Consider the following 27,063-nt stretch of genomic DNA (forward strand, 5'->3'; position numbering starts at 1 on the left):
AGTGAAAGGTGCACTTGAAATGCCTCCGCTGCATGTTGAACGAGGCTTATGGAGTTAGTGCACTGAGGCTTATGGTGTATAGGCACTTTACAAAATAGCTTTTACTGGTCCTGGTACAAAATGAAGTGGTTTGGTCCAAAAGACCAAATAATTCTCTCATACTTTAAGAGCAACTATAACACCATTGGAGCAAATACGACAGTATCCCATTCCTAAATGTCTAAATCCAACCACACGCTCTCTCCACACACAGTGAGTATGTCAGTAAGACATAAGAAAAGGAAATAGAGAAATACTTGAGAGCACTCCCTGCCCCCCCTCACCACTCACTGCCCCCCCCCCCCCCCCAGTTGTCCTCTTATGTAACTGCATCTGTGAGTTGAGAGGAGATCACCTTGTCTGCTTGACAGATTATCAGATTAGGCATCCGGAAACACCACTCCATCCACATCCATTTACGACCCTCAGCGTAATCTGTCCCCCGTACCCACCCTTTGCGTGCTGCTCTCTCATCCCACTGACCTTCGACCTTCTCTCTCGTAGGGACACGCCAAGCCACAGCTCTCATCAGCAGCACACTTAAAGCTGCAGTATTTTAATCAGGCTAATCAGCCCAGCATTAGCCAGAGGTGCAAACAATAATAATGTACAAATGCCTGGCATTGGCTTATTCTGATAGAAGCACAAGCGATGCTTGTTTTTAGGGTCAGGGTTGACTCCATCTGAATTCAGGCCACTTCAGGCATGCTCGTGTAATGCAGTGTAACATTGTCTCTCTGTCACAAATCAGCTTTGCTGTGCTGTAAATCTAAAAGCATTTCACAAGTGGTCCAGAGCAAAGCATGACACTAAGCCTTGGCCAGTTGCTGAGCCTGTCACCAAACAGGACAGAGGTAAGACTGCACGAAATAGGAACACTGGAGAGGGATCCTACAGAGTTTTTGCCAAACTACCATGATCATATTTAAAGGTTTTCACTGCCCTGTTTCAGAAACCTGCCCTTATTATATTGTAATTACACCACTAGGTACATTGTATTACATTAAAATAGTGCTGTGTAATAGCACATTGATATGCACTGAACAAAATCAATTTAATCCTAAAATCAATTCCTGCCCTGCAATAGACAGGAACATTTACTTTCTAATTTATACACTACTTTATTCAATACTCATTGTTTGGAAATCTATCATTTCCTAAACAATACTATAGTTACAATATAACAAGGCTGCTATAACGTAAAATGTATCATGTTATTGAGACTATCAGCATGTAGAATCTTGTCTAAATCTGATGGTCTGATTGAAGACAGGTTTTTAGACTTAAGTTACTATCCCTTTTTTCAGATGACCAAAACTATCTGAACAGTCGTGTATATCTGATATCAAAACTATCGGAACAGTCGTGTATATCTGTATCAAAACTATCTGAACAATATTTCCCGATCCCTCCCCATCTCTTTGTTCCACTTGTTTCCTGTCACTCTTCACTGTCCTCCATCAATAAAAGGCCCAAAAATATACTTAAAAGGAATATATATATATCTGAACAACCAAATCTCACCGCTTTGCTCTCATCATCCTCCGACGACTCTGTTTCCTCCTCTTCCTCCTCGAGAAACTCCACGTCAGACTCCCCAGGGGCGATGGGCACTGTGATGGTGATGGTGGGGTTAGTCATGTAGCTGTCCTCGCCCTCGTCAGGGATGACATAGACCTCCCCGTAGCGGCCGATTACTCCCACGATGCCATTGCAGTCCACGTGGTTGCCCGTGGCGGCGACGGCAGGATGCTCGCTTTTCAGCGAGGCTTCCTTGGCCTTCTGTTGCTGCTTCCGGAAGTCTCCACTGCAGAGCTCATGGCAGAAGTTTCCCAGCCAGCTCATGCCGTTGTGGATGCGTGCAATGGCGATCTGCATGTTGTTCAGTTCACCGTCGTCGTCTGGGGCTGACAGGTTATCCGAGCTGAAGGAACTCAGTAACAGGGCCAAGAACAGATTTAACACCTGAGAGAGAGGGGGAGAGAGAGAGAGAGGGGGAAGAAGAGAGAGAGAAGGAGAGGGAAACATTAATGGTAACCTTTACATGCATTAACTTATAGTACTATTGCAGAGCATCATACACTATGACTATAATGCCAGGGTCGCATTTTTATCTCATGGGAATATAAGAACAATACTCTCTATCTAAGGCTCTCTTAAAAAGACTACAGTTGAGGTATATGAATAGGTTTATAGTTCTCTAGAATGCTGCAGGATACCTTTGACATAACTTGATTTGGGAGTCACATGGGCTTGGGTAGCAAAACAATAACAAAACAGTGTGGTGACAGTGTATTAACAACAACAAATGGGGGTATTAATCTCAGTAAGGAGACACACAGGCTATAGGCAAGCACTTAGCCCAGAATGTATCATTTTCTCTCTCCACTGGTACTATGCTATGTGTAACATACTGTTGTACTCCAGAGTTATTGCCACTGCCATCACTACAGTGGGTCTGTGTGAGATGTTTGTTAGCATGAATGTATATTAAGTAACTTTTTGTATTTTTTCCACAGAACTGCACACCCTTTCTACAAACCAAAGCCAACCAGCTTGACTCTGTTCACTGCTGTTGCTGTGACATGCACAGGCTCCTATGATGCATGTCTGACTGGTGTGTGCCCTGCCCACATTAAGTCAGGTAAATAGAAATACAATATACGCATATGTAAGGTTAAAATGATCTCCATCCAGATGATCATTTTCGTATCGTTTTTCAAAAGTTGTGCGTCCACACTACAACACGCCATAGAAGTGTTTGTTTTGGTAGTGTCTGGAACACTACATTTTATCAGAATCATGCCAACCGCACATCATCACATCTGAAACCCACATACACATGACAACGCAAACCTGGAGTATTCAGATTTTTGCACCTCAGAGAACCTCTTGGAAAAGTATTGTTTTTAGTGTTATATACCTTCTTAATGTGGGTGTAGGGCACAGAAGGGTGTAATTATGTGGATTTATATTTACCCAGCTTAATGTGGACAGGGCCCAAGACTGGTGTGAGTGTGTGATCTGAGGTTGGTGTGTGTAATGAGATCATCTCTGAGGGTGGCTTCCAGAGGCACCCTATAAGTGAGGGTTGAAACAAGGACAGCTGATCGGACACCTAGTGAATGACCATAGAAATGTGGACAGCTGATTGGGCAGCATGTGACCTCTTACCTCATAATGCGGCCCAGGCAGCTAGTGTAATCTCCAGCGGTCATAGCATGGCCCGGGACTGCAAAGAGGATGCTGTGTGTGTCTGCCACGCCCAGTGAGTGAGCATAGAAACGAAGACAGCTGATTGGACACCTAGTGAATGACCATAGAAATGTGGACAGCTGATTGGGCAGCATGTGACCTCTTACCTCATAATGCGGCCCAGGCAGCTAGTGTAATCTCCAGCGGTCATAGCATGGCCCGGGACTGCAAAGAGGATGCTGTGTGTGTCTGCCTGTGTGTGTGTGTCTATTGGTGAGTGAATGAGTGTTAATTTTTGAGTATCCAGTTTGTGCTCATGTATTTACTTAACGTTTAAGTGTTTAACGTTTGTGTGTGTGTGTGTGTATGTATGGACTGAAGAGAGACAAAAAAGCCTTCATGGGCAGCCGGGCCTGACAGACTGTGTCCAAGGTTGCTCAGGGCTGTGCTGCTGAACTGGGGGAGCCACTGAAGCACATCTTCAACCTGAGTCTCCGTCTCGGAGAGTCGCAACACTGTGGAAGACATAATGTCTTACCCCCATCCCTAAGAAGCCACACCCAAGTGAGCTTAATGACTACAGGCTCTAACATCACACGTGTCGTGGGAGCCGAACTGGAGTGCATCACTTCAATATCAGATAAAAGGACCCTGAGCAAACTGATCAACATCTTGGACAATGAATGTCATCCACTCTACAGCACTATTAAAAAGCAAAAGAGCTTGATCAGCTGGAGACTTTGCTCACTGCCATGCACAACTGAAAGGCTGAGGAAGTCATTTGTCCCCAGGGCCATTGAACTGTTCAATGCTTCACTAAAGGGAAGAGGAGAGATAGACTTCTCTGCATAGTCTGTCTGCCTCTCCACCCTCTCCATGTTTGAGTACTGACTGCCCACTACTGTTTTACTACTGTCCACAGCCTAATGTTTTTACTACTGTTTTACTGCTACATTCTTGCACTGACATAGTTTTTTATATTACCTTGTCTACATTATACTTTTACTCTCTTATCTGTCCATATTATTTATGCTGGTCTCTAGACCTTATTCTTGCACTGTTGGACTACTGTTGGACTACTTTTTGCACCTTCACCACGACACTCACTCTCTTGAGCACCTTACCATGCACACAGAACTACAGGACTACTGTTGGACTACTTTTTGCACCTTCACCATGACACTCACTCTCTTGAGCACCTTACCATGCACACAGAACTAAAGGACTACTGTTGGACTACTTTTTGCACCTTCACCATGACACTCACTCTCTTGAGCACCTTACCATGCACACAGAACTACAGGCCAGTCCCGGCCCTGTCACTGCAAGCGTCTCATGCTTGATCACCCTCAAGCACACTGTGGATTTTTTAATTTAATTTATATAGTATATTTTGTATTTAGTTTTATTTTCTGGAGTTCTTTTCCTGCAGAAGAGCTTGCTGCAGGTATTTTGTGCTCTGATCCAACTGTGTTCCTGTTGTGTAGCTCATAAACCAAGGTGTTGATTACTGAAGCCAGATGTCCGGGGTGGGGTAGGGTGGGGATAAAGTGTTTGTCTTGCCCTCATCTTTACAGTGAGTTACTTTGTCAAAGCATACCAGAGTAAATGACTAGGCAGACCAGGTTAGAATTGACAGACCACAATAAGTTTGGTTAGAATGTAAAACAATTTACAGGATATTATCTGTCTATGTCTGTGCTGGTTGTAGAAATTGGATGGTTCAGTGAGATTTACATGCAAAACACTTCACATGAACTAAAGCACAGCTTTTCAGTAACTCTAAGCAGCATACTTAATGGGAAGAAAATCTTTTTTGGGTGGAAAACCCTAATTTCACTGCTTTTTGGTTAGATTCACTCTCTGTAATCTGGATCATGATTGTATCCACCCCGTATAAATTCCCAGTGACAAACGGGGGTGGCAGGGTATCAGAGAGAGAGAGAGGGAGGGAGAGAGAGACAGAAACAGAGAAAAACAAAGACAGTGAGAGACGTGGAAACTGAGAAAGATCGAAAAAGAAAGAGAGACAGCGGGTGTAAGGCAGCTGTCTGTCTGATGTCTGACACAGAGACAGACAGGAAGTGAAAGAGGAAGACGTAGAGAAGAAAGAAAAAGAGGAAAAAAAGGAGAGATAATAAAAGATAGGAAGTGTGACAGGTGTTTGCCTGGTAGAACAGAGAGAGAGAGAGAGGTTGCGTGTGTGACAGGTGTTTGGCTGATGTTGGACAGGACTTGATCTGGTAAATCCGTGCTCTTTAACAGTGAAACACAGCGAAGATCAAAAGCCCAGACAGACGGGTGCCTGTAGGTCTGTGTATTAGCTCTTCTTCAGCATTACCCTACTTCAGAGTCTGTGTCTGACCCTATACGGCCTGGCACACACACACACACACACACACACACACACCGTGGACCGGAATAGCTCTGTTTAAAGCTGACCTGCAGTCTGTCATGGCTGCCTAATACATTTGCCTCACTGCCAGCATCACAACCATAAACACCACGGCATGAGCACTCAGCGTGCTATCCGGTTGTTAAGTCATGATGCAGATTATTCTGTTTCCCGGTCCAACTGGGCCCAGAGCGGCTTTTAGATGGTATAGATGGTAAAAGAACGTCTACCGCTATTCAGAGTAGCCTACAAGAAAAATTGTAATTTTTCCTCTCACCTCTCACTAATCACCTCTGCCTAGACCTAATAAAATCCTATTTTTCATGGAGGCCTGGATGTTACCCTTGATTGTATCATCTGGCTGCACAGCTATAATAATTACTCTGTTAGAGAGTCAGCGTTTATTTTTTTACTCACTAAAACGGAGGTGATTGTGAAAAGGTTCACAGGTTTTGAAAACAGGCTGGCTGCGCTAGTAAACTTTTTTGGACAAAGGACCATAGCACGACCGCTCCGCAAGCTCTAGTATCCCATAGGCACCCCCACACCACAGCACGACCGCTCTGCACACTATGGTATCCCATAGGCACCCCCACACCACAGCATGACCGCTCTGCACACTATAGTATCCCATAGGCACCCCCATACCACAGCATGACTGCTCTGCACACTATGGTATCCCATAGGCACCCCCACATCACAGCATGACCACTCTGCACACTATGGTATCCCATAGGCACCCCCACATCACAATTTGACCACTGAGCATGCTATCCCACTGACTTAACGAAGATTCATCAGTATGTAGTACCTTTTTAGTACCTTTTTCAGTTTTTCATCATCATCGATGGAAACTCACTTCATATATGTTTTTATGGACTCCAGACTTTTGAATGGTATGTAGGCCTATGAGTATGGAACCCCTGGCCTTGGGTGGGAATCCTTCATTAGGAGCATACATCAAAATTACATCTTATCAGGGATGGTTTTGAGCACTGCGCGGCAAAATAACATGCACCTCCCTTTCTAAAGACATGCATTCCTACAGGCCAACAAAAAAACAAACCAAAACAATACTGGAACCAATAATCTGTATGCTGATGTGCCCCCCTGACGTCCCCTCTAAGCCAGTTCTCCTCTGGCCTTTCTCATCATCAGAGAACCAACCAGTGCTAGGACCTCCAGACAGACCACTCCTCCTCTCAAGGTGAACCTATCCTAGCCAAGGACATGCCTCACAACAAGTTGACTGACACAAACAAAGGCCAACCAGACACTGGGAAACCTGTACCTTATATTCATTGTTTGGTGGTATGACTAATGAAAACCTCCATCCTGATCCAAAACCTGCCACCTGAGTTGCATTTAAAGCCTTTGTGTACAGTATGTTTACAGGAGAATTTAGGTTAAATAATTTACATTTATACTATTCATGCAATATATTGTATGTGTGTGTGTGTGTGTGTGTGTGTGTGTGTGTGTGTGAGAGTAAAACAACAATATCTACTTTCAGTCTCGTCCTCTCAGTCCGTAAACAAGGGATTGAGAGCAGGAGGAGCTTTGGGTAATCTTTAGTGATGGGAACTCCGGCTCTTTGTAGAGAACCAGATCTTTTGGCTCAGCAATAACAGCCGGATCTCACAAATGGCTCTTCATTTGGTATCACTTCTGGGCTGGCTAATTCAACCAAATTGAGCTAACTTTTGTACTATGATTACTCTCAGCCCCGTACGGTTCTGAGTACGGTTGGGTCTCTCTCTCTCTCTCTCTCTCTCTCTCTCTCTCTCTCTCTCTCTCTCTCTGTGTGTGTGTGTGTGTGTGTGTGTGTCTGCTCCCTTAAAAACACTACTTGACAACTTCCAATCAAGGGAGGAGAGGGTCACCATATCTTGGCCTTCCAACATGATCGCCACCATCGCTTACCGAGTTAAGAGCTGCCAGGTGAACACAGACCCTTGCTCTTATTCAAATGTGTCCATGTATATCTATTTCCAGAATACCACTATTTTACATTATCTGGTCCGGCAAAACGTCTTCTAGTAGCAGCAACTGGAATCCATGCATTTCCACGTAATTATTTTTGGAATCTGATCCCTTATCATACCTGTTCATTCTTACTCGTCGTGACTAAATTCAAGATGGCTGCAAACGCTAAACTTCATGAAGATACTGTCTGTATAAATCGTCTTGTAAGTAAACTACCAGTGCTTTTTCAAAGTTCTCAATGTCTCGTTTTAAATGTCAGGGCCCTCGGAAGTAAGTCTACCAATGAAGTGTGGAGATACATTGAGCCTCGTAAATGGTGTAAAACAGTGATTTATTTGCATGGCTAGCCCGATGCCGAAGCACCACCATTGAAAAAGCTGTTGGTAGCATCGGCTAACTAGCGCCAGATTTTGGAGTGCAGGGGACAAGCCGAGATGGGCTATGAGACATACGTTCACACTCTGTATCATGTTTCTACACACTTAAGGTCAATATCACACCGGAATTCTCCTTTAACATTCATATTTGCAAGCCTCCAAGTACAGACGTCATCACTTTAAATCCTACCTGTTGCCTTTCACCGTCCACTTATTTAACTGCTGTTGCATCCTTTGACATGCCATCTCCTTTTCCCTCTTTCTTTTTCTATTTTTAGTCGTCAGCAGCTTTTTTTCGCTGTATCCATCTTTTTCCATAGACGGCAACTCACTACTCGTAGGCCTATCTGCTCGCCCAGCGCTCACGGCGCCCCCACTCCCTCTTCTATGTCAAAATTCTATGATGGAATCTTATGAGATAGGGCGCCTACTGTAGCCTGTTAGTCCTCTAAAATGTTATAGAACATTGAGAAAATGTTGAAATGATTTAGAAACAGACAGCAGTAGCTACATATAGAAAATACCAAATATATTATTTATTTATTTTTACTATCGCTTTGGCGCCCCCATGGAGCTGCGCCCCTATGCGCCGCATATAGCACATACCCACTTTTTGCGCCACTGATAATAACACAACAATCAATTCATAAGTGTCAATGGCAGAGTATTGTGGCAAAAATATAATCATATGCATAATGCATAAATAATCAATGCATTAATTAAAAAAACAAAAAACTGACCGAAACTGACACAGTAATGTTGATTCTATTTGCCCCCCCCCCCCTCCCCCCTGCAGGTGTTGCTGTGAGAGAGTATTGTGAGTGAATGAAACCGTGTCAGTTCTGGGAAGCCAATCTTGATCCCTTCTCTTTAAATTAGACTTTTTAGTGTCCAGCTGTAGGGCCAGGCAACATCTGGACACAGACATATCCCTGGCTATGGAGCCAAGGGTCTACATCCCCCGTACCACATGCACACACACACACACACACACACACACACTCACACACACACACACAACAGGTGATTTTCTACACTCAAACACACACACAGCATCCAATCCCAGTAGTCCGCGTTCCCTCAGAAGAGAGAAGGGCAACTGAGTTCACACACACACTCAGTGCCTTGTGTCTGATGAGAAATGCAAAAATGACTGATGATAGTCCACAAACCACTTATTTTACCACTGCCAGACACTCCACCCCTAAAGGACCATGCCCACCCCACGTCCACTCCACCCCTAAAGGACCACCATGTCCACTCCACCCCTAAAGGACCATGTCCACTCCATCCCTAAAGGACCATGCCCACTCCACCCCTAAAGGACCATGCCCATCCCATGCCCACTCCATCCCTAAAGGACCACCATGCCCACACCATGCCCACTCCATCCCTAAAGGACCACCATGCCCACTCCATCCCTAAAGGACCATGCCTACCCATGTTGCAAAAAATAGATAATGTAGCCACAGCTGAGTGTAATCCTCATCCTCAGTGTCCTGCCTCCTTACCGAGGCCAGTATGCACATGATCACACAGTCCATGCCAAGAATGTCACAACATTGGGAGATATAAGTCTTAGCAGTTTTCCCATTGACAAAATCATCATGGCTAACTAGCTTTAGCTTGACTTAGGTGCATCCCAACAACGTCCCTGTTGTTCACATCCCAACAAAAACACAGTGGCCTTTAAGAAACTGCTTTCTTTGTTTGTGCCAGTACTCTCTGTGCAAACTATTCCAGCAGCTCCGGCAGCAAGCTGTTACAGCAACGTGACTCACTCACCACCAGGTTGCCGATCACCATGACGAGCATGAAGACAAGGATGCAGAGCGGCTGTCCTGCCACCTCCATGCAGTCCCACATGGTCTCAATCCACTCGCCACACAGCACACGGAACACAATCAGGAACGAGTGGAAGAAGTCCTTCATGTGCCAGCGTGGCAGCGAACAGTCCTTGGAGATCTTGCACACGCAGTCCTGGTAGTTCTTGCCAAACAGCTGCATGCCCACCACGGCGAAGATGAAGACGATGATGGCCAGGACGAGGGTCAGGTTGCCCAGGGCGCCCACCGAGTTGCCGATGATTTTGATGAGGGTGTTCAGCGTGGGCCAGGACTTGGCCAGCTTAAAGACTCTCAGCTACAAAACAGCAGAGGAAAAAACAAGTGAAAATGAATGGCCTGCTGACACTTGGCACACTGACAACATAGTCAGTCAGCAAGTGGCATTACACTGGTGTCATTTCTGTGTTTTTGCATGGCGTATATGTATGATTCTGTGGTTAATTGGCTGAAGAGACCATGAGGTAATCATGTCATATTTCTCCCAGTAAGCTAGTCTGCACTTGATCACACCAGACAGTGGTTCACAACAAGGTTACATGGACGACTGCTCCAAGGGTGGCTAGCAAGCTTAGCAGTTTCCCCATTGATAAAACTTGATGGTTAACTAGCTTAAGCTTAGGTGACGTATATCCCATAGGATGCCATTCAAACAAAACAGCTTCTGGTTAGCTAAAGCTAGTTAGCCATTACAGTTTTTCACCTAAAGATTAGAAACTCCCTTTTTTATAACATCTCTGGTGACAAGGACGACTGTTCATGTGGAAAGTGTTAAACTGATGTGCCCTCGTGGCCATGGAGGTATTATATTATATAGAACTGGAGATGTTCTGGCCCCATTCATTGCAATGTCTGATGCTAGAATAACTAATTCAGCCACAATTCAGTGAGCTGCCACCATCTTTAAAAATGGCTTTCCACATGTGCTTATGTGGTAAATATAATAAAGACTAATGTACCACCAAGCGGTCACCAAAGGATGATGTCATGCACATAGACCTTCAAAAAGTTTGCCTACAAAAAAGAACCAAAACGGCCATCTTTGCCCATATAAGGAAATCCGGTTGTTAATTGAAGCTAACTACCTTTGACAAGTTGTATTGCAAGTTAGCTCTGGGGTAGCAAAAATCTAAGTGTGCCACTTTCACGTACCGGAGATCACAGTATCCACTCGAAGGCAGAGGACAAAAGTGTGTTCAGGTCAGGAAAACGTCTGCTTGTTCAGACCAGGCCTCGCTGTATGTAATTTAATAGATTGATGGTGCTCATTATTTTCATGGATAATATGGTAAACTCATCCACCAATATAACTAATTGACTGCACACTGATTGTCCATTTACATAAAGGGCAGACACCTGGTGGTGATTGGCCATCACGTAGGCTATGAAAAGAGGTGGTGTCCAACACCATCTAAAAAGTATAAAAGCTCAATAGATAGGAATTGATTTCAGAATTTGCACATCTTCTCACCAAAGGCCTGGTTTTTGGATTATCCGCTGCAGAGGACATCCATCCATTCACATTACCTGCTTGGTTGTACTTAGCTGATGCTTGGTCATAGCTGTACACTGGAGGTTTTGTTAATAAAGGCCATCATCAGATTCTTCTCATCTCAGTCTGTCTCCACGGATCCCTTTTTTCCAGAGTGCTAATTTAGTGGTATTTGAGTAGTGGTATTTTACACCATACTCACTTCGTTCCACCCTTGTTATTTTCAAAAGACAAGCCAAATAGGCAGGAATTACCGATGGCCACAAATTATGTCGTCCATGTGTATTGGTGAACCACCCAGCAGGAATTTCACAAAAAACATGTTTTCATACTGTAGGGCAGTGGTTCTCAAACTTTTTCTGTCATTCCCCACTTTGGAGGTGGGGAATTTTCAAGCCCCACCTGACCCCATCAACCCTGCAAAATGGTAATGTTAAAGTATTTTTTCACGTTTTGGTTCCACATTACATTTCCCGTTGGATTAGATGTTATTTTGATTCATATATCGGTCTGTTTATGACTTCTATGTTTGTGTGTGGCTATTTTGTTTTGAATCTATGATCTATGATTCCTTGTCAAAAAACAAAAAATGCATTATTAAAGAAAGGCACAAAAAAATAAGTTTCCTTCTGTTCATCGCGCCCCACCTGTCATGTCTCTATTCCCCACTAGTGGGGCCCGCTCCGCACATTGAGAACCACACCACTGTTATAGGGGGAGATGGCAATCTTAGCCGTTTGCCCATTTGACAAATAGGTAACTAGCTTTAGCTTAGACCAAGTGTGTCACTCTGAACCAATCATGTCAATTCTTCTACGACACAGAACATTTACTAACCTAATCTTTGCATAAAAGATTCTCATTCAATTACATGGTAAGGAACTGTGATTTGTCTCTCAAAATTATATTTTTTGTTTTAGGGCTTAGTAGGTGCTGTCTCAATTTACTAAACTGAAAGATATTAAAGATTATAACAATAGTAGTATAACTGAAAGCGACCTGAGTAATTTCACATAACAGGAATTTGTTCAGGGTATGTCATTGGAATCTCCCTTTTAAGATGATCTCTGATAACCCTCCCAATCCTGAGGCCCCTGCTCACGACCCACTGAGGCCAGGCCAGTTAGCACTTGAGAGTGTGCGACTCTTGTTGCCTGCTGTGTGTACTCCCTGCCTGAGTGAGGTGGCACCAGAGGAATGTGTGTAACCTGCTTACTCCCAAGCATCAGGCACTGCTCACTGGTCAATTACACTAATGCGTGGCAGCTTAGGCAGAGGTAGGATAATACAATTCTGTGTGTGTGTGTGCGTGCGTGCATGTGTATTTGTGTCTTATTTGCATGAAAGAGGGCAGGTGTTCATCTGCAGAGTTCATGGAACATTATGTACAATCACAGAGACACAGTAAACAGATGAATCACAGAGGGGGAGGACTGGAGCCCTTCTGCTAAAGAACACATTTCGGGCCTATACTGCTAAGTGTTGCTTTAACATACTTATGTCTTGCATTGCGATTTTTTATATCCTAGTAAGCAAGAAACAGTGAAAATATTTGTTGTTTAGCTAAACATATAGGACTGTGATTTCCACCTGGCTGTATTCCACAGAATAGCCTATACACTGAGGTGGGTACATAAAGTGTGACATGTTAAACATGCCCTTCCCAATTTAAAATGCTTCTTTAAGATACTACTGAGTATAGTGAAGCATGCCAAAGTAATATGATCAACATGGTTTAGATGTCCAGTGATAATGCCTGTTTAAACCAGAAAGAGTGAGGCAGAAGCAGGTAGTTTGATATTTAGCCTGTTTAAACCAGAAAGAGTGAGGCAGAAGAGGCAGTTTGATATTTAGTTGCCCAGTACTAATGTCTGTTTAAACCAGAGGCGACAGAAAAGGGGGTGCCCACCAGTCGGAATGAACGCAGCACGGAGAGGCCCTCCACGTTAGACAGGCCCATCTCTACGAGGCTCAAGCACACGATGATCCCGTCAAACATGTTCCAGCCGTGCTGGAAATAGAAGTAGGGGTCCATGGCGATCAGCTTGAAGACCATCTCAAAGGTGAAGATCCCCGTGAAGACCTGAAGAGAGGAGAGAAGAGAGAAGACAGGGAGGAGTAGAAGGGGGAGGAGAGAGAAGACAGGGAGGAGTAGAAGGGGGAGGAGAGAGAAGACAGGGAGGAGTAGAAGGGGGAGGAGTGAGAAGACAGGGAGGAGTAGAAAGGGGAGAAGAGAGAAGACAGGGAGGAGTAGAAGGGGGAGAAGAGAGAAGACAGGGAGGAGTAGAAGGGGGAGAAGAGAGAAGGGGCCATAGGGAGAGCAGCAAAGGAGAGAATAGAAGAGAGGAGAGAAGAGAGGACAGCAGAGGAGTGAAGAGAAGGAGGTGTGTAAGCATATCTACTGCATGTATATTATCACCAATTCCAATTTCCACAAAATCATCATAGAGTAATACTTCAGTGCTGAATGAATGTTTGTGTGAGGTGTGTGTGTGTGTATTTGTGTGTGTGTGCATGTGTGTGTGTTTGTGCATGCCCATGTGTGTGTATGGACTGTATGTGTAAGTACTGCATGTTTAGGTGTGTGTGTGTGTGTGTGTGTGTGTGTGTGTGTGTGTGTGTGTGTGTGTGTGTGTGAGTTTCTCACCAGGTTGCCAACGGTCAGCATCTTGTTGAACTCGTCGGTCATCGGGTAATGCTCCAGCGCCATGAAGAGTGTGTTGAGCACGATGCAGATGGTGATGCCCAGGTCCAGGAAGGGGTCCATCACCATCACCTTCACATACTCCTTCAGCCGCAGCCAGTCCGGAGTGCACGTCCACACCAGGTACTTCTGCGCAAACTCGTACCAGCAGGGGGGGCACTTCTGTTGAGCCTCCGCCAGCTCTGCAGCCCAGAGGAGGGAGAAGAGGAGAGAGAGAAAGAGGGAGGGAGAGAGAGGGAGAAAGAGAGGAAGGAAGGATGAGAATAATGATTAGTGATAATCCAGATGTGAAGATGTAAGTGTAAAGATTAAAGTTGTTTAAGATTGTGTAAGATTGTTTTTTATTGTTTAAATGTATGCATGTGCGTTATGTACAGTAGTTGTGGGTGAGTGGTTTTGTGTGTGTGTGTGTGTGTGTGTGTGTGTGTGTGTTCTCACCATCTATGGCGTCACTGAAGAAGCTGACGGAGCTCATGCCTCTCTTCCTGCGAAGAGGTGGAGCCTCCTCATGTCCATCAGGAGAGTGTGGTGCTGGGGTCGTGGGGCTCTCCTGATACGGCTGGTCCTGACACAAACAAACAAACAAACAAATCAAGAAAGAATCAACACATACATAGTGTCCTTTCAGAACACACAAACAAACAGACAGGTGAGTGCACAACACACACACACACGAGGTGAATTAAATATCCTCATAGAACACAAACTCAAAGCATATACAAATACGCAAACACACACTCATACACACAGTTCACCACATAGGACACACACACACACACACACACACACACACACACACACACACACATAGAAAGACTTGAAAAGAGTGTGTTCATACATACACCACAAAAAAACACACACACACACACACACACACACACACACACACACACACCTCTGCGTCCTCCTTGACCTTCTCCATGCTGCAGGCGGGCGGTGAGGTTGGGGTGGGCGTGTGTGTGTGTGTGTGTGTGTGTGGCAGCAGACAGGCCACACCATTCTGGTCCAGCGACAGGTTTAGGCTGAGTCGCCCGTTCACGTTGAGGCTCGGCGTGGCCAGCAGGGCCTGCGAACACCGGCTCCGCACGCTGCCCGTCCGCCGCTTGGCCCACACTGACGACAGCGCGACCGAGGACGCCCGACTGCGGCCGCCGTCGCCACCGAAGCCGCCGTGGACGCTGTGCTCGTCGTCGGCAAAGTCGGCCTCGGAGTTAATGCGTGGGCGGAAGCTGAAGATGCTGGCCTGGCTGCCTCGCCGCGTGCTCAGGGGGTGAGAGGAGAGCGCCTCCAGCAGGGGGTGGGCCGGCTGGGGGGGTCGAGGCGAAGAGTGGGGGGGGGGGGGGGTGAATGGGAAGAGAGAGGGGACAGGGGGAGAGATGGGGAAGACATGAAAATGGGAGCAGGGGGAAGAGAAGAAATGGTTGATCTCAGTGGTTGATCTGGTGGTAGGACTTACTTGCTTATTTCTGAAGCATGTATTTTATCTAGTGGAATAGTGCCATAATGCTCTACTTGAACACCCTGCTTGAACTTGACCCTTGATCCTTTAATAGATGATAGCACACAGGTAGCACAGAAGCAAGGTGGACAGGAGGAGTGTGCTATCAGCATCGCAAATATCACTGCTTTATCTTCTCAAGCTTTCACTGCAAAAGCATTTTCTGCTTGTCTGGAGCAGAGGTGGAAAACTACCTAAACCATTTTCTGGGGAGAATGGCCCATATATAATTGACATGCAAGTCGCTTTGGATAGAAGTGTCAGCTAAAAGAATAAATGTTAATGAGTTTTTCAGCTGTAGCCTATTTTAAGATATCAGTATATCTGCATACATCTCTTTACAAACGGCTCTTTGCAAGCATAGTTCGAATTACAGGGGAATCTCTAGACATTTGTGTTGATTTCACACTGACTACCATAGACTATAATGGAAAATTGGTTTCTGTTTATACAGTAGGCCTAGAGAGGGTTGGATCTTACCTCCAGGTCTTATGAAATCTAAAAATAAACCAAATCAATATGTCATGAAATAGGCAATAGGCTTCTTGTAAGGTATTACTTTCACTAATGGTATTTCAGTGCACTTAACTTCTAACTTTTGAGAGTTGATCAAAACAGTTATCTTTTGGATATATAATAACAATATAGATATTCTGTAGCCTACTGATTATCAGTTTGTCGCATGTTTAAACCTTGTATGTGTGTTGCACAACACATGTTGCACTTGGCGATCACGATGGGGATTGATATGGTAGTGCAGTGGTCCCCAAACTTTTTCTTCTGAGGGCCAGCTCACTATGCCTGGCTCCAAGAGAGGGCCAGAGACTCTCAGAGAGTAGTTCTACAGTATATCAGTAACCATAAATAGTTTAGTGTTGTGAACAACAGCAGTCTACCTTAGTTGAATATCCTATTACATTTAATCATAGGCTATTGCAATTTAATACCATTGTTAGCTGTGTTTATATTGTCATCATGCCATATCAGTGTAAAATTAAATAATTCTAATAAAAAAACGTTTGCATTCCCAAAAGTATTAGCAGGGAGTCCCAAAAGTATATTTTATTAAAAAATGTGTGAACTCTGAATTCTGTGTCTTTGTATACACAGCTCAAGTTGTGAATATCCTACAAATAATTTAAAGTTCTCAAACTATGAGAATTTTATGAAGTGCTGAAGTGGTCTGAAATGACCACCATTCTAACTTTCAGTCACCTGATGAGAACTTTGTAAACTGTTTTCATGAACATTTGAACGAGTGAATAAAATAGAAATAATAATCCCAGAAAGTCCCAGAAATATGACTTGAATAGAAGTTAGTTAGTTATTAACAATTAATTGATAAACTTTTAAAATACTTTGAGCACTGATGCCGTCAGCATAGGCCTCTTACATTGTTTGCAGGTAGGCCTACATTTAATTTCATTCCGTTTTCGATGGCAAACGCAAAACAGCGCCAAAACAACCACCGGTGGACAAAAAGAGTATTACATGTGTACTGTTAAGACTCGCCATAGAGAATGAATGGGGGAAATTGCGGAGGTTTTAGTTTGACGATGTTGTACTCCCGTGCGGGCTGGATGCTATATACTACGGACATGTTTTGGGGGGCCACCCAAAATGAGGTGGCGGGCCGTATCCGGCCCGTGGCCCGTAGTTTGGGGACCACTGTGGTAGTGGATGATGGTCATAGAAGAAGTTAAGGAGCAGTACCCCCCAATTATGGTGGGGTAATTCGCACTCTGTTTGCAAGCATCTCTTTACAAACGTCTCTCTAGACCAGTTAGTTACCATGGGCTCTTTGGAAGCATCTCTTTACAAACGTCTCTCTAGACCAGTTAGTTACCATGGGCTCTTTGGAAGCATCTCTTTAGAAATGTCTCTAGACCAGTTAGTTACCATGGGCTCTTTGGAAGCATCTCTTTAGAAATGTCTCTAGACCTGTTAGTTACCATGGGCTCTTTGGAAGCATCTCTTTAGAAATGTCTCTAGACCTGTTAGTTACCATGGGCTCGTCAAAGGTGTCGAACTTGGAGGAACGGAGCTCTCCCTCTTCCTCCATCTCCTCTGAGAGGGTCCTGTGGGAGCGAGACCAGATCCGCCGGTCCCGCACCTCCTTGAGCGAGAACGGCGACACCTCGGCCGACTTCACCATCTCTGGCTCCTGGGCCGCACGCGCCGCACGAGCAGCGGCCTGATGGGAAACAGTAAGGGATACGTGATACGTGATTTTCAGAACGTTGGGAAGTACTCTATCCGTTAGACAATGTCAACACACAGTAAACATTCATTGCTTTTTACCAGATACTGTGATTATCAATACAATTACTACTTTATACTGATTCAACCAACATTCATCGCAAGCTAATTCTAACCCTAAACCAAAAACCTGAGCAGCATTCATTACTGTCATGCCATTTGAGTCTAGTCTCACTCTCCTTGCTCTCCTTCTCTACATCTCTCTCTCATCCTCTACTCTCTTTTTCAGCCTTTCTACCCTTTTTCTAGCTTTCTCTTCATCTATATACATTATATCTCTCTTTTCCTCTCCTCTCTCTCCTTCCTCTGCTTTTTGCACATGGTCTCTCTCTTCTTCCTCTCTCCCTCTTTGTCTCCCTCCCCTTCCTCTCTCTCTCCATCTTCCTCCCCCCCCCTCTCTCTTCCTCTATCTCTCCCTCCCCTATCTCTCTTGCTCTCTCTCCTTCTCCCTCCCTCACTCACCCTCTGTTCTCGGCGCAGGTGTTCCATGGCCAGTTGGAACTCTCGTTCTTTCTGCCAGGCCTCGGCAATGGTGGCCTGGTTCTGCTCCTCGTAGGCCATGGCCACCACAGCCAGGATCAGGTTGATCAGGTAGAAGGAGCCCAGGAAGATGACCAACACAAAGAACACCATGTAGGTCTTCCCTGCCGAGCGCAAAGTCTTCAACACACACACACACGCACACCACACAAAGGGGACAGACAAGGTGATTTGGTGGGGTGAATGGACTCTTCTGTAGCCAGTTTTTCGTACACTGAATTAAGCCCAGCCCATCTGTTATTCTAAGACTAGGTTTAAAGCATAGTCAACTGGTCCATGGATGTTATGCAACTTAAACACTTTTATTTATAAATAAGGACAACACACGTTAATCAACATTTGTGTAAATGTGTTAACCAGCCAGCTAATTTCCGACTGCAGTCCTTTGGTAAGATCTTGTAATAACTTGTAATATTTTAACTTGGCCAGTTGTTCATCAATGCCAGGTTGGTAATAATAATATCACACACCTGTGACTTTACTGTGTACAGATGTGGGCGTACATGTGTACAAGTGTGGGCGTACCTGATGGTAGAGGTTCTCCCAGTAGTCCTGGGTCATGAGACGGAAGAGGGACAGGAAGGCCCAGCCAAATGAGTCAAAACTGGTGTAGCCATAGTTCGGGTTCCTTCCTGTCTTCAAACAGTCAAAGCCATCTGGGCACTTTCTACAGGGGAAGGGAGAAAGCACAAAACATGCATACTTTATCGCGCATGGGCCAAGGTTCCAAATGAGTAATACAACTGATTTACAGTATCTTGACTAGAGTAGCCTACAGTTGTTTTCTTGCTAACCTCTATTTTCAGACAGACACAGGAGAGGTGTTAAATTCCTAGTGCTATAGGTAGGGAATTTCCCACCGCGGCCAATCAACAACCAAGTCTATTTAACATCAAAAATATGGGCAACAAAACATCAACAACCAAGTCTATTTAACATCAAAAATTTGGGCAACAAAACATCACCAACAGAAAAGCCTCCAAAAGCATTTCACCGGGGATATCAAATATTCTAGAAGTATTTGAATCAATCAGCATGTTTTCATGCTGGGAATAAACCTATTGAATCAGTTTATTGTCCAAATTCTGTTTATGTCAATATTCCGTTTAATCTGCTTACAAGCAAGTTGAATGTCACATTTTGAGCATATTCCTGTTTACATAGCAATCGAAATTATTACAAATAAGTCAGCGATGCAGCCTACAAATAGGCTCCGAACTTCATGACGTAAAAAAAACACCTTCCACGTCTTCCACCTGTATTTCACTTGTTCAGGCGTGTGTCAATAGCCAGCCTCATTAAGTTTTTTACAAATCTTTTTAAAAACGTCGCTATTACGACATTTTCTCCCGTCGATGAACTCCATGAAATTAAGTTACATAAGTTTGTTTCCTCGTCTTTCCAAAAGTATGTGCGTTGTTTCGCCATGATTAGGAAAGTGCATGAGACATTTGGTTAATTTTATCCTAATTCTGTGTGAATTGAGCATGCTCAGGTCTACAACACTCTTCCTTCTGGAAGCATATTCCGTTTAAGGTATTTTCATGGCCCAATATTCCGTTTAAAACAGACATATGCTAGGGTGTGCAAACGGTTTAGTAAACCGAATATGGCGTTTTTTGGTTTATTTCAATCAGAATAAGGTGTTTACAAGACACACGCATATTTGGTTTATTCCCAATAAACTGATTCGAAACCGTTTATTGGCTGCATGGAAATGTGTTGAATGTTAGGATAAGAAAGTGGACAATTATTCATATGCCTTACAGTATAATTATGATGTCTTATATGACCCCCTGTGTGCCTGGACTTCAATGTCCTGTCAGAATATTGCAGAATATCGGTACATTGTGGGACATGTTAAACAGATAATGGGGATTAAGGACCCAAACAGTAGGACATCATGGTCATGCGGATATCACAAAATATTGGTGTCTATACTCACCACGTCAAAAATTCAGTTACACAGAAAAACAACTTCACACTCTGAGCTCCAAGCCATGCAGCACTTCTAAACCATGAAACAACTTCACACTCTGAGCTCCAAGCCATGCAGCACTTCTAAACCATGAAAGCCTTCATGTAAACCCACAGCTTCTTTCTCTTGTGGAAGAGCTGATATAACTCACTGCTCTTTGTCCTTTGGAAGAGTATAGAGTTATATTGCACAAGTGCATAAAACAACCAGGAATTACAATACGATCACCCTTAATTTTCTCCCCTGATTAAACCATAAACCATGAAGCTCACCCTCACAGGTTACTATGGAGAAGGATTGTAAAGATCCTCCTAAACTTAGCTCCTGTAGTGTGTTTATAAGTGTTTGTGTGTGTGTGTGTGTGTGTTAAGGGTTAAGAGACCAGTCCAAATGACCCCTGTAGCCCAGTCCCCAGCAAGTCCCCAGCCTGTCCAGGCGTAAACTGGCCGGTCTGTGGGACGTCCAGGAGATACGCAGGGGGAGAGCTAACAGGATTACAGAGAAACAGATCGACACAATGCTGCGGCTCACATGCTCTCGTACTGGGGCCATTACAGACAGGCAGAGGGAGAGACACTGAAGGAGAGAGAAAGAGAGACTTAGGAAAAGAGATGAAAAATAGCTAAACAGACGGGGAGATAGATGGAGGGAAATTTTGAGTACATGTAGCAGCAGCAGACAGAAAGTAAAACAGAGCAGAGGAATGGAGAAGAGATAGAGAAACAGAGAGAGGAAGTAAAGAGTTGATTGAGAGAGAGGGGGAGAGAGAGGGAGAGATGGAGTAAAACAAAGAGGTCTGGCCACACTGGCCATGATAACTATCAGATCAACTATAATCATGATCACTGGTCAGTGATACCCAGGTTTGAATCATGAGGCGCCACACTGGTCAGTGATACCCAGGTGTGAATCGAACGTGCGGTCACTGCCCTATCTCACTCCATCTCTCTCCCACTCGCTTCCTGTCACACCTCAATGTCTTATCTGAATAAATGCAAAATGGCAAAAAAAAGATACTTCAAAAATTCAACGTCAACTTCATTTGCAAATTTGTTGGACCTCTTCACAAGCACAAGGAAGTCCAAGCTTGTGTTGATAAAGTAGTAATTCAATTATAGATATTCAACATGGTGGTCAAAGTCTTGACTTGTATTTGACATCAGGCTGCCTGCTGGGAAGGAAAGCCCCTCCAAAATATTCTTCATGTTTTCATGTCTTCTTAAATGCCTTGACAATTCAATGGTTTCACATAGTCAATGTTTGTGTCACTCACAAAATTGCTCTGAAAGCGATCCCCAATCATATTATTCTTGTTATCATTTTGGTAGTGCAGTATGGACATTGTCATTCCTATGGGCTAAAGTTACATCGTCAGCAATGGGGTCAGAGCTTCATAAGGCAGAGCGAGAAAGTGAGACCTGAGAGAGAGAGAGAGAGTAAAGAGAGAGAGAGAGAGTAAAACAGAGAAAGTCAAACAGAGAGAGGTACTTTGGTATGAACCATCAGCAGAGGATTGGTATTAGTGAGTGTGTGTGTGCATGAGGTCATTCCAGAGAGAGAGAGCGAGATGACTGGATACAGCCTGCGGGAGAGGGAGGGGGCAGGGGCATAACATTCATGTCAATCTGATAGAGAGATAATTTAGTAATGGTCTGGAAAACAGCTGGACACAAGAGCTCTGTTCTGAGCACATCTGTGGATCACTCCCTCTTCTCTCTCTCCCTCCATCCTAACCCCCACTCTCCCTAACCGATCCTCCTCTTTCTCTCCATCCTAACCTTGCTCCCTCTCTGTCACTGATCTTTCTCGCTCCCTCTCTTTCTCTCATTCATCACAAGCATTCAAAGTTTCTCAGAAATCCCAGAGGTATTTCCTTGTGGATACTGTCAATATGTTAATCTCTCTCTCGTCCCATGTTAGGCCAGCTACTTCAGACAAAACTATCCTTAATTGCCTGCTACCATTTTTAAAAATGGCGTCTGACGTGCTCACAGCCGGCCAAATTTTCACTAACAAGTCAGTTAGGTGCCACCTTACAGATGTCCATAAAATAGGGTGTAAAATGTGGATTGGCTGATCCTCCTATCTTGGAAGCTACCAATCCACTTAGACAACATACTCTTGTGTCCACCAATAATATGGCAGCTAATTGACTATATCAGTGGTTCTCAGTTTCATCACCTTTTTTCAGTGATGTACCCCCTGTGAAATATTTTTTTAGCCAAGTACCCCCTAACCAGCGCACAAGAATTACCGCTACGCTTCAACCACGACCCCATCGTTTGAGTTTTGACAGTGATTGACAGGTGAAGGCGGGTGGGATGTGACAGGTTGGGTCGAACCATCCTGGTATGGAGGGGACTCTGGGTTTTTAGGATAATGAAATTGAATACTGTAACTGAAATATAAAATTAATTTTATGAACTTATATTTTCCTGAAATTTGTATTAAATAATTGTTTTTAAAGTATGTTTGCATGGATTCTACTTTTTAAATATATGTATATTTTAATTTTTTCATGTATTAGTACTAGCATTGATTTTATTTAGATTTTTAAAGAATTAAAATATAAAAAGCGTATTATAAAAATTCTTATATTTTGACATGTATCTCACCAGAGCAAGCTCATAGCTCTACATGCATTTCATGTGTGTGTAGGGCAGACTGTCCTGAATATGGCAATATTATTGCCTTGGAGGAGGGATTCTCTGGGGCTGAGCAATTTACAGACATATGTGGTGTGCGCCTTACAAAAATAAATGCCATTTTTTTATTTAGTGATTAAGAATGACCTTTCTGCACTCCATATCTGTGACAGAACTGATCTGACCTGACTTGACCCAAGTTTACATGTTAGCCTGTGTGTGCCTATGGTGTCTGCACCTATGACTCTACAATTTTTTACTGCATTGCCATGAACAAAGTAAAGGCAAAAATGGTGTTTCTTTGTCGAACAAATTGGGGTGCAATGTGAGCCTTGAATTGGATGCCATGCAGGAATTTGCTAGGATCTCAAAACCGGATTATGAACATTCTTTGCCATAGAGAAACACACAATAGCGTTGGATTATAAACATGCTTTGCCACAAAAACAAACAAAAACGTGAGGTATGTCGAGCTATATGAAGTTATTATTTTGCTGTCACTTCGTCTGTTTTATAACCCAGAAGGATGTATGATAGCTCTGTGTCTCCTCTTTCATCTGATTTGCTTGCCATATCTATGCGTTCACGGGTTCAAGTAATTCAAACAAGAGTAATGGGTGCGCAGGTGCACGCAGAGTATAGACTGTAAATATGATGCAATTTGATTTAATTTCATGATTTTTTTTATTTTCATACTTTAACGTACAGACAAGTGTCTCGCTGCGACGAACAGTTACGGAGCAATGTAACAGAGAAGAAAGGGTGTTTTTTGACGCACTTTGCTTCAATCTGGTTCTAAGGGTTAAAATCTCACGTACCCCCTGGGGGGTATACTACGAAGCATGTTAGACATATCTAGGCTATGTAGACATATCGAGGCTTGACAAAGCCTTGACTCAGGGGTATACGTTAAGTGATACTACGATAGCGGTTATGTGATATATTTGTCAAACTAGGCTTTCAGCTCAGATCTGTGCGCGTTCTCGGTGTTGGGATGACATTGGCCAATCGTGAAACGTGGAGACGCACAAGACCGCCTCTATTTAAAAACAATTACTTCTGCATTCATGAGCCAAGATCCAACATCCAAAATGTTAGTAGAGGCGGAGCTCCGACTGTAAGATATATGACAGATTCCTACACGTGAGAGAACTTCGTTTTTAAGACAATTGATTTGTCAGTGGGCGGTAGATTACACAATTTGAGCTATAATTTAGCACATAACCTCCTCCCGACCAGGTTTGGTTGACAGCATACCAAGATACCATGGTGATATAGCGACACTAAAACAGATCCACTTTCGTGTCACAGCATACCTTGGCTTTGAGCGCAACATACCTCGCTAACCCACTAATCGAGATTCGTAGTATACCCCACTGGAGTGCCTTCACGTACCCCCAGGGGTACGCGTGCCCCCATTTGAGAACCACTGGACTATATGTTACGGAAGACACTTAAGGCAGCAATATATTTCTGGTGGAGTGCCAGTCGGATTGTAACAACATCTTTTGTTATATGAAGCTGGCTGAGAGCCTTCCGTGGCATTTAGTCAATTGGCTTGTTTGTGTGGCTGGAAAGTGAACACGTCGGACGCCATTGTTAAAAATGGTGACAGCTTTGACCATGATGCTAATTGGCTGAAGCTAACCCTGAACATAAACATACCTCAAAGAAACCCTTGGGGTATACTACGAAGCACGTTAGACATATCTAGGCTATGTAGACATATCGAGGCTTGACAAAGCCTTGACTCAGAGGTATACGTTAAGTGATACTACAATTGCAGTTATGTGATATATTTGTCAAACTAGGCTTTCAGCTCAGATCTGTGCGCGTTCTCGGTGTTGGGATCACTTCGTGTAAAGTGGAGACGCACAAGACCGCCTCTATTTAAAAACAATTACTTCCGCATTCATGAGCGATAGCTTAATCTACACTGCGGTCATTTTTTGTGTCTAACCTTTAACATCAAATAAATCAATTGTCATCAGTTGTTGTATGGTATGCACGTCCATAGTGGGATATTTGCACGCACAGCACTATTAAAGCGCATTCGAGATCCAAAATGTTAGTAGAGGCGGAGCTCCACCTGTAAGATATATGACAGAATCCTGCACGTGAGATAACTTCGTTTTTAAGACAATTGATTGGTCAGTGTGCGGTAGATTACACGATTTGAGCTATAACTTAGCACATAACCTCCTCCCGACCAGGTTTGGTTGACAGCATAAGATACCATGGTGATATAGCGACACTAAAACAGATCCACTTTCGTGTCACAGCATAGCCTGGCTTTGAGCGCAATATACCTCGCTAACCCACTAATCGAGATTCGTAGTACACCCCACCTATGTCATTCCACGCCTAAAAGCCTAATGTGTCTTTCCACGCCACTTTGTGTCATTCAGCCCGAAAAACAGAGTAACAGTGCAAAAGGTCTTAAGAATGAAGATGGCAAAGAGTAACAAAGATGTTTCCCATTCTCCCACCATGACTGAGCAGTCTTGGCCCCAGAACTGTAGTGATTTCTCTCTCCTGTCCTCTTCACACCAGTGAGGTACATCCTTATCTGTTGCTCTCTTGAGGCGCTTCAGAACATGATGAATGGAGATGGATGAGATGCTGATTAATCTCTCCTTCTAGAAGGTCTGCAACACCTTCAGGAAACCATTCTGATTAATGTGCTGTTCCAACAGTAAGAGAATATTTATCAATTTTCCTCTAGCCCAGACAGAAAGTTTTTTTTTCTTAATCTTACAAACCAGATTGGGGCAGCCGTGGCCTACTGGTTAGCGCTTCGTACTTGTAACCGGAGGGTTGCCGGTTCGAACCCCGACCAGTAGGCACGGCTGAAGTGCTCTTGAGCAAGGCACCTAACCCCTCACTGCTCCCCGAGCGCCGCTGTTGTTGCAGGCAGCTCACTGCGCCGGGATTAGTGTGTGCTTCACCTCACTGTGTGTTCACTGTGTGCTGAGTCTGTTTCACTAATTCACGGATTGGGATAAATGCAGAGACCAAATTTCCCTCACGGGATCAAAAGAGTATATATACTTATACTTATAGATCAACTTTTACTAAGGAGACATCTGCACAAGATAAGAGAAAGAGTTATTTGCTATGGCTGATGTCTATCCTCATGTACGGCGCTAAGCTTGATTACAACAACCTATTTTACTGGGTGATGAATGAGAGGTTGGACAGACCTAGCGTTCATGGGCTTCGGAAAAACTTTTCTCCGAGTGAAAACATCATCATTCCGCGTCATTCACGTCACTTAATGTGTGAGTCAGAGGTCGGAAACTGGGGCTAGATTTTGCTAACAGAGTTGCCCAGTTAGGGGCTCGCAGGGCTCTCAAGTTTTGAGGACAGGCAAGAGTGACGTTCCCCGTTGACAATCCCCCCCCCCCCCCCCCCCCGTCCGAGGGTTAAAGGGGTTGCTGGTCAGACGGGTTGCGAGAATAGGGGTGTTTCATTAATAATACTACAACTCTTTGTTGCTGTTATTAATATGCCTTCAGATGTTCCAGTGTAAAAGGAGGTTGTTTCGTCCTCAGCGGTTACAGCCGTTCTTAAGTTTAGGGGTGTGAGGATTTACACGCGCAACTAGCATCACCAGCTAGCATACACCAGCCCCAGGTCGGTTACCAGTTGATCCAATATTAGTTGTGCAGAAATATAGCCCATTTTATACACACCAATTGAATTGAAATAGAAATTGTTAAGATTTGTATTTTTTGTAATTATTCCATATTCAGTGTAGTCATATCAGCAAGCATGAAACTTCAGAGTATTACCTTTCATGAGGCCAAGATTATGCTTATAAGGGATTCATATGCAGTAAGCATTTGATTGCCAGTATGCATTTTGGATAACCCAAAGTCCTATGGGGAGTTTTCATAGGACATATTACAAAATGCATGAGCATACCTTGGCAAATAATGGTCTAAAGTACTCATATTGTCATTTTATATTCATCTACTTTTGCACACAGCATGACAAGGCCTAATGCTAGGACTCAAGTCATATCAAGTCAAGACCTAGAGGGCTGAAATGTGGTCAGTTCAAAGATGCTTGTTATCCGGTAGAAAAAGAAAAGAATAATCTAGCCTTT

The 27,063-nt window shown here is 43.9% G+C and overlaps 1 protein-coding gene and 1 non-coding gene across 2 annotated transcripts in view; one reads left to right on the plus strand and one right to left on the minus strand.

The window, feature by feature from the left end:
• LOC121719187 (sodium channel protein type 4 subunit alpha B-like) overlaps positions 1-27,063 on the minus strand; it is a 92,367-nt gene that overhangs the window by 15,569 nt on the left and 49,735 nt on the right. Inside the window, exons 9-17 of the mRNA XM_042105012.1 lie at positions 18,855-18,996; positions 18,252-18,449; positions 17,536-17,724; positions 14,928-15,338; positions 14,471-14,597; positions 13,976-14,214; positions 13,238-13,411; positions 9,778-10,134; positions 1,564-2,004 (exon numbers count right to left, since the gene is read on the minus strand). Of these exons, the coding sequence (XP_041960946.1) occupies positions 1,564-2,004; positions 9,778-10,134; positions 13,238-13,411; positions 13,976-14,214; positions 14,471-14,597; positions 14,928-15,338; positions 17,536-17,724; positions 18,252-18,449; positions 18,855-18,996 (2,278 nt within the window). The remainder of the gene's footprint in view (positions 1-1,563; positions 2,005-9,777; positions 10,135-13,237; positions 13,412-13,975; positions 14,215-14,470; positions 14,598-14,927; positions 15,339-17,535; positions 17,725-18,251; positions 18,450-18,854; positions 18,997-27,063) is intronic.
• On the plus strand, positions 25,499-25,629 carry LOC121681962. Its single transcript, XR_006022370.1, has one exon. It is a non-coding gene; the product is annotated as a U8 small nucleolar RNA (small nucleolar RNA).

This window comes from Alosa sapidissima, chromosome 1, assembly GCF_018492685.1.
Source record: "Alosa sapidissima isolate fAloSap1 chromosome 1, fAloSap1.pri, whole genome shotgun sequence".
In the NCBI taxonomy this organism is placed as follows: Eukaryota; Metazoa; Chordata; class Actinopteri; order Clupeiformes; family Clupeidae; genus Alosa; species Alosa sapidissima.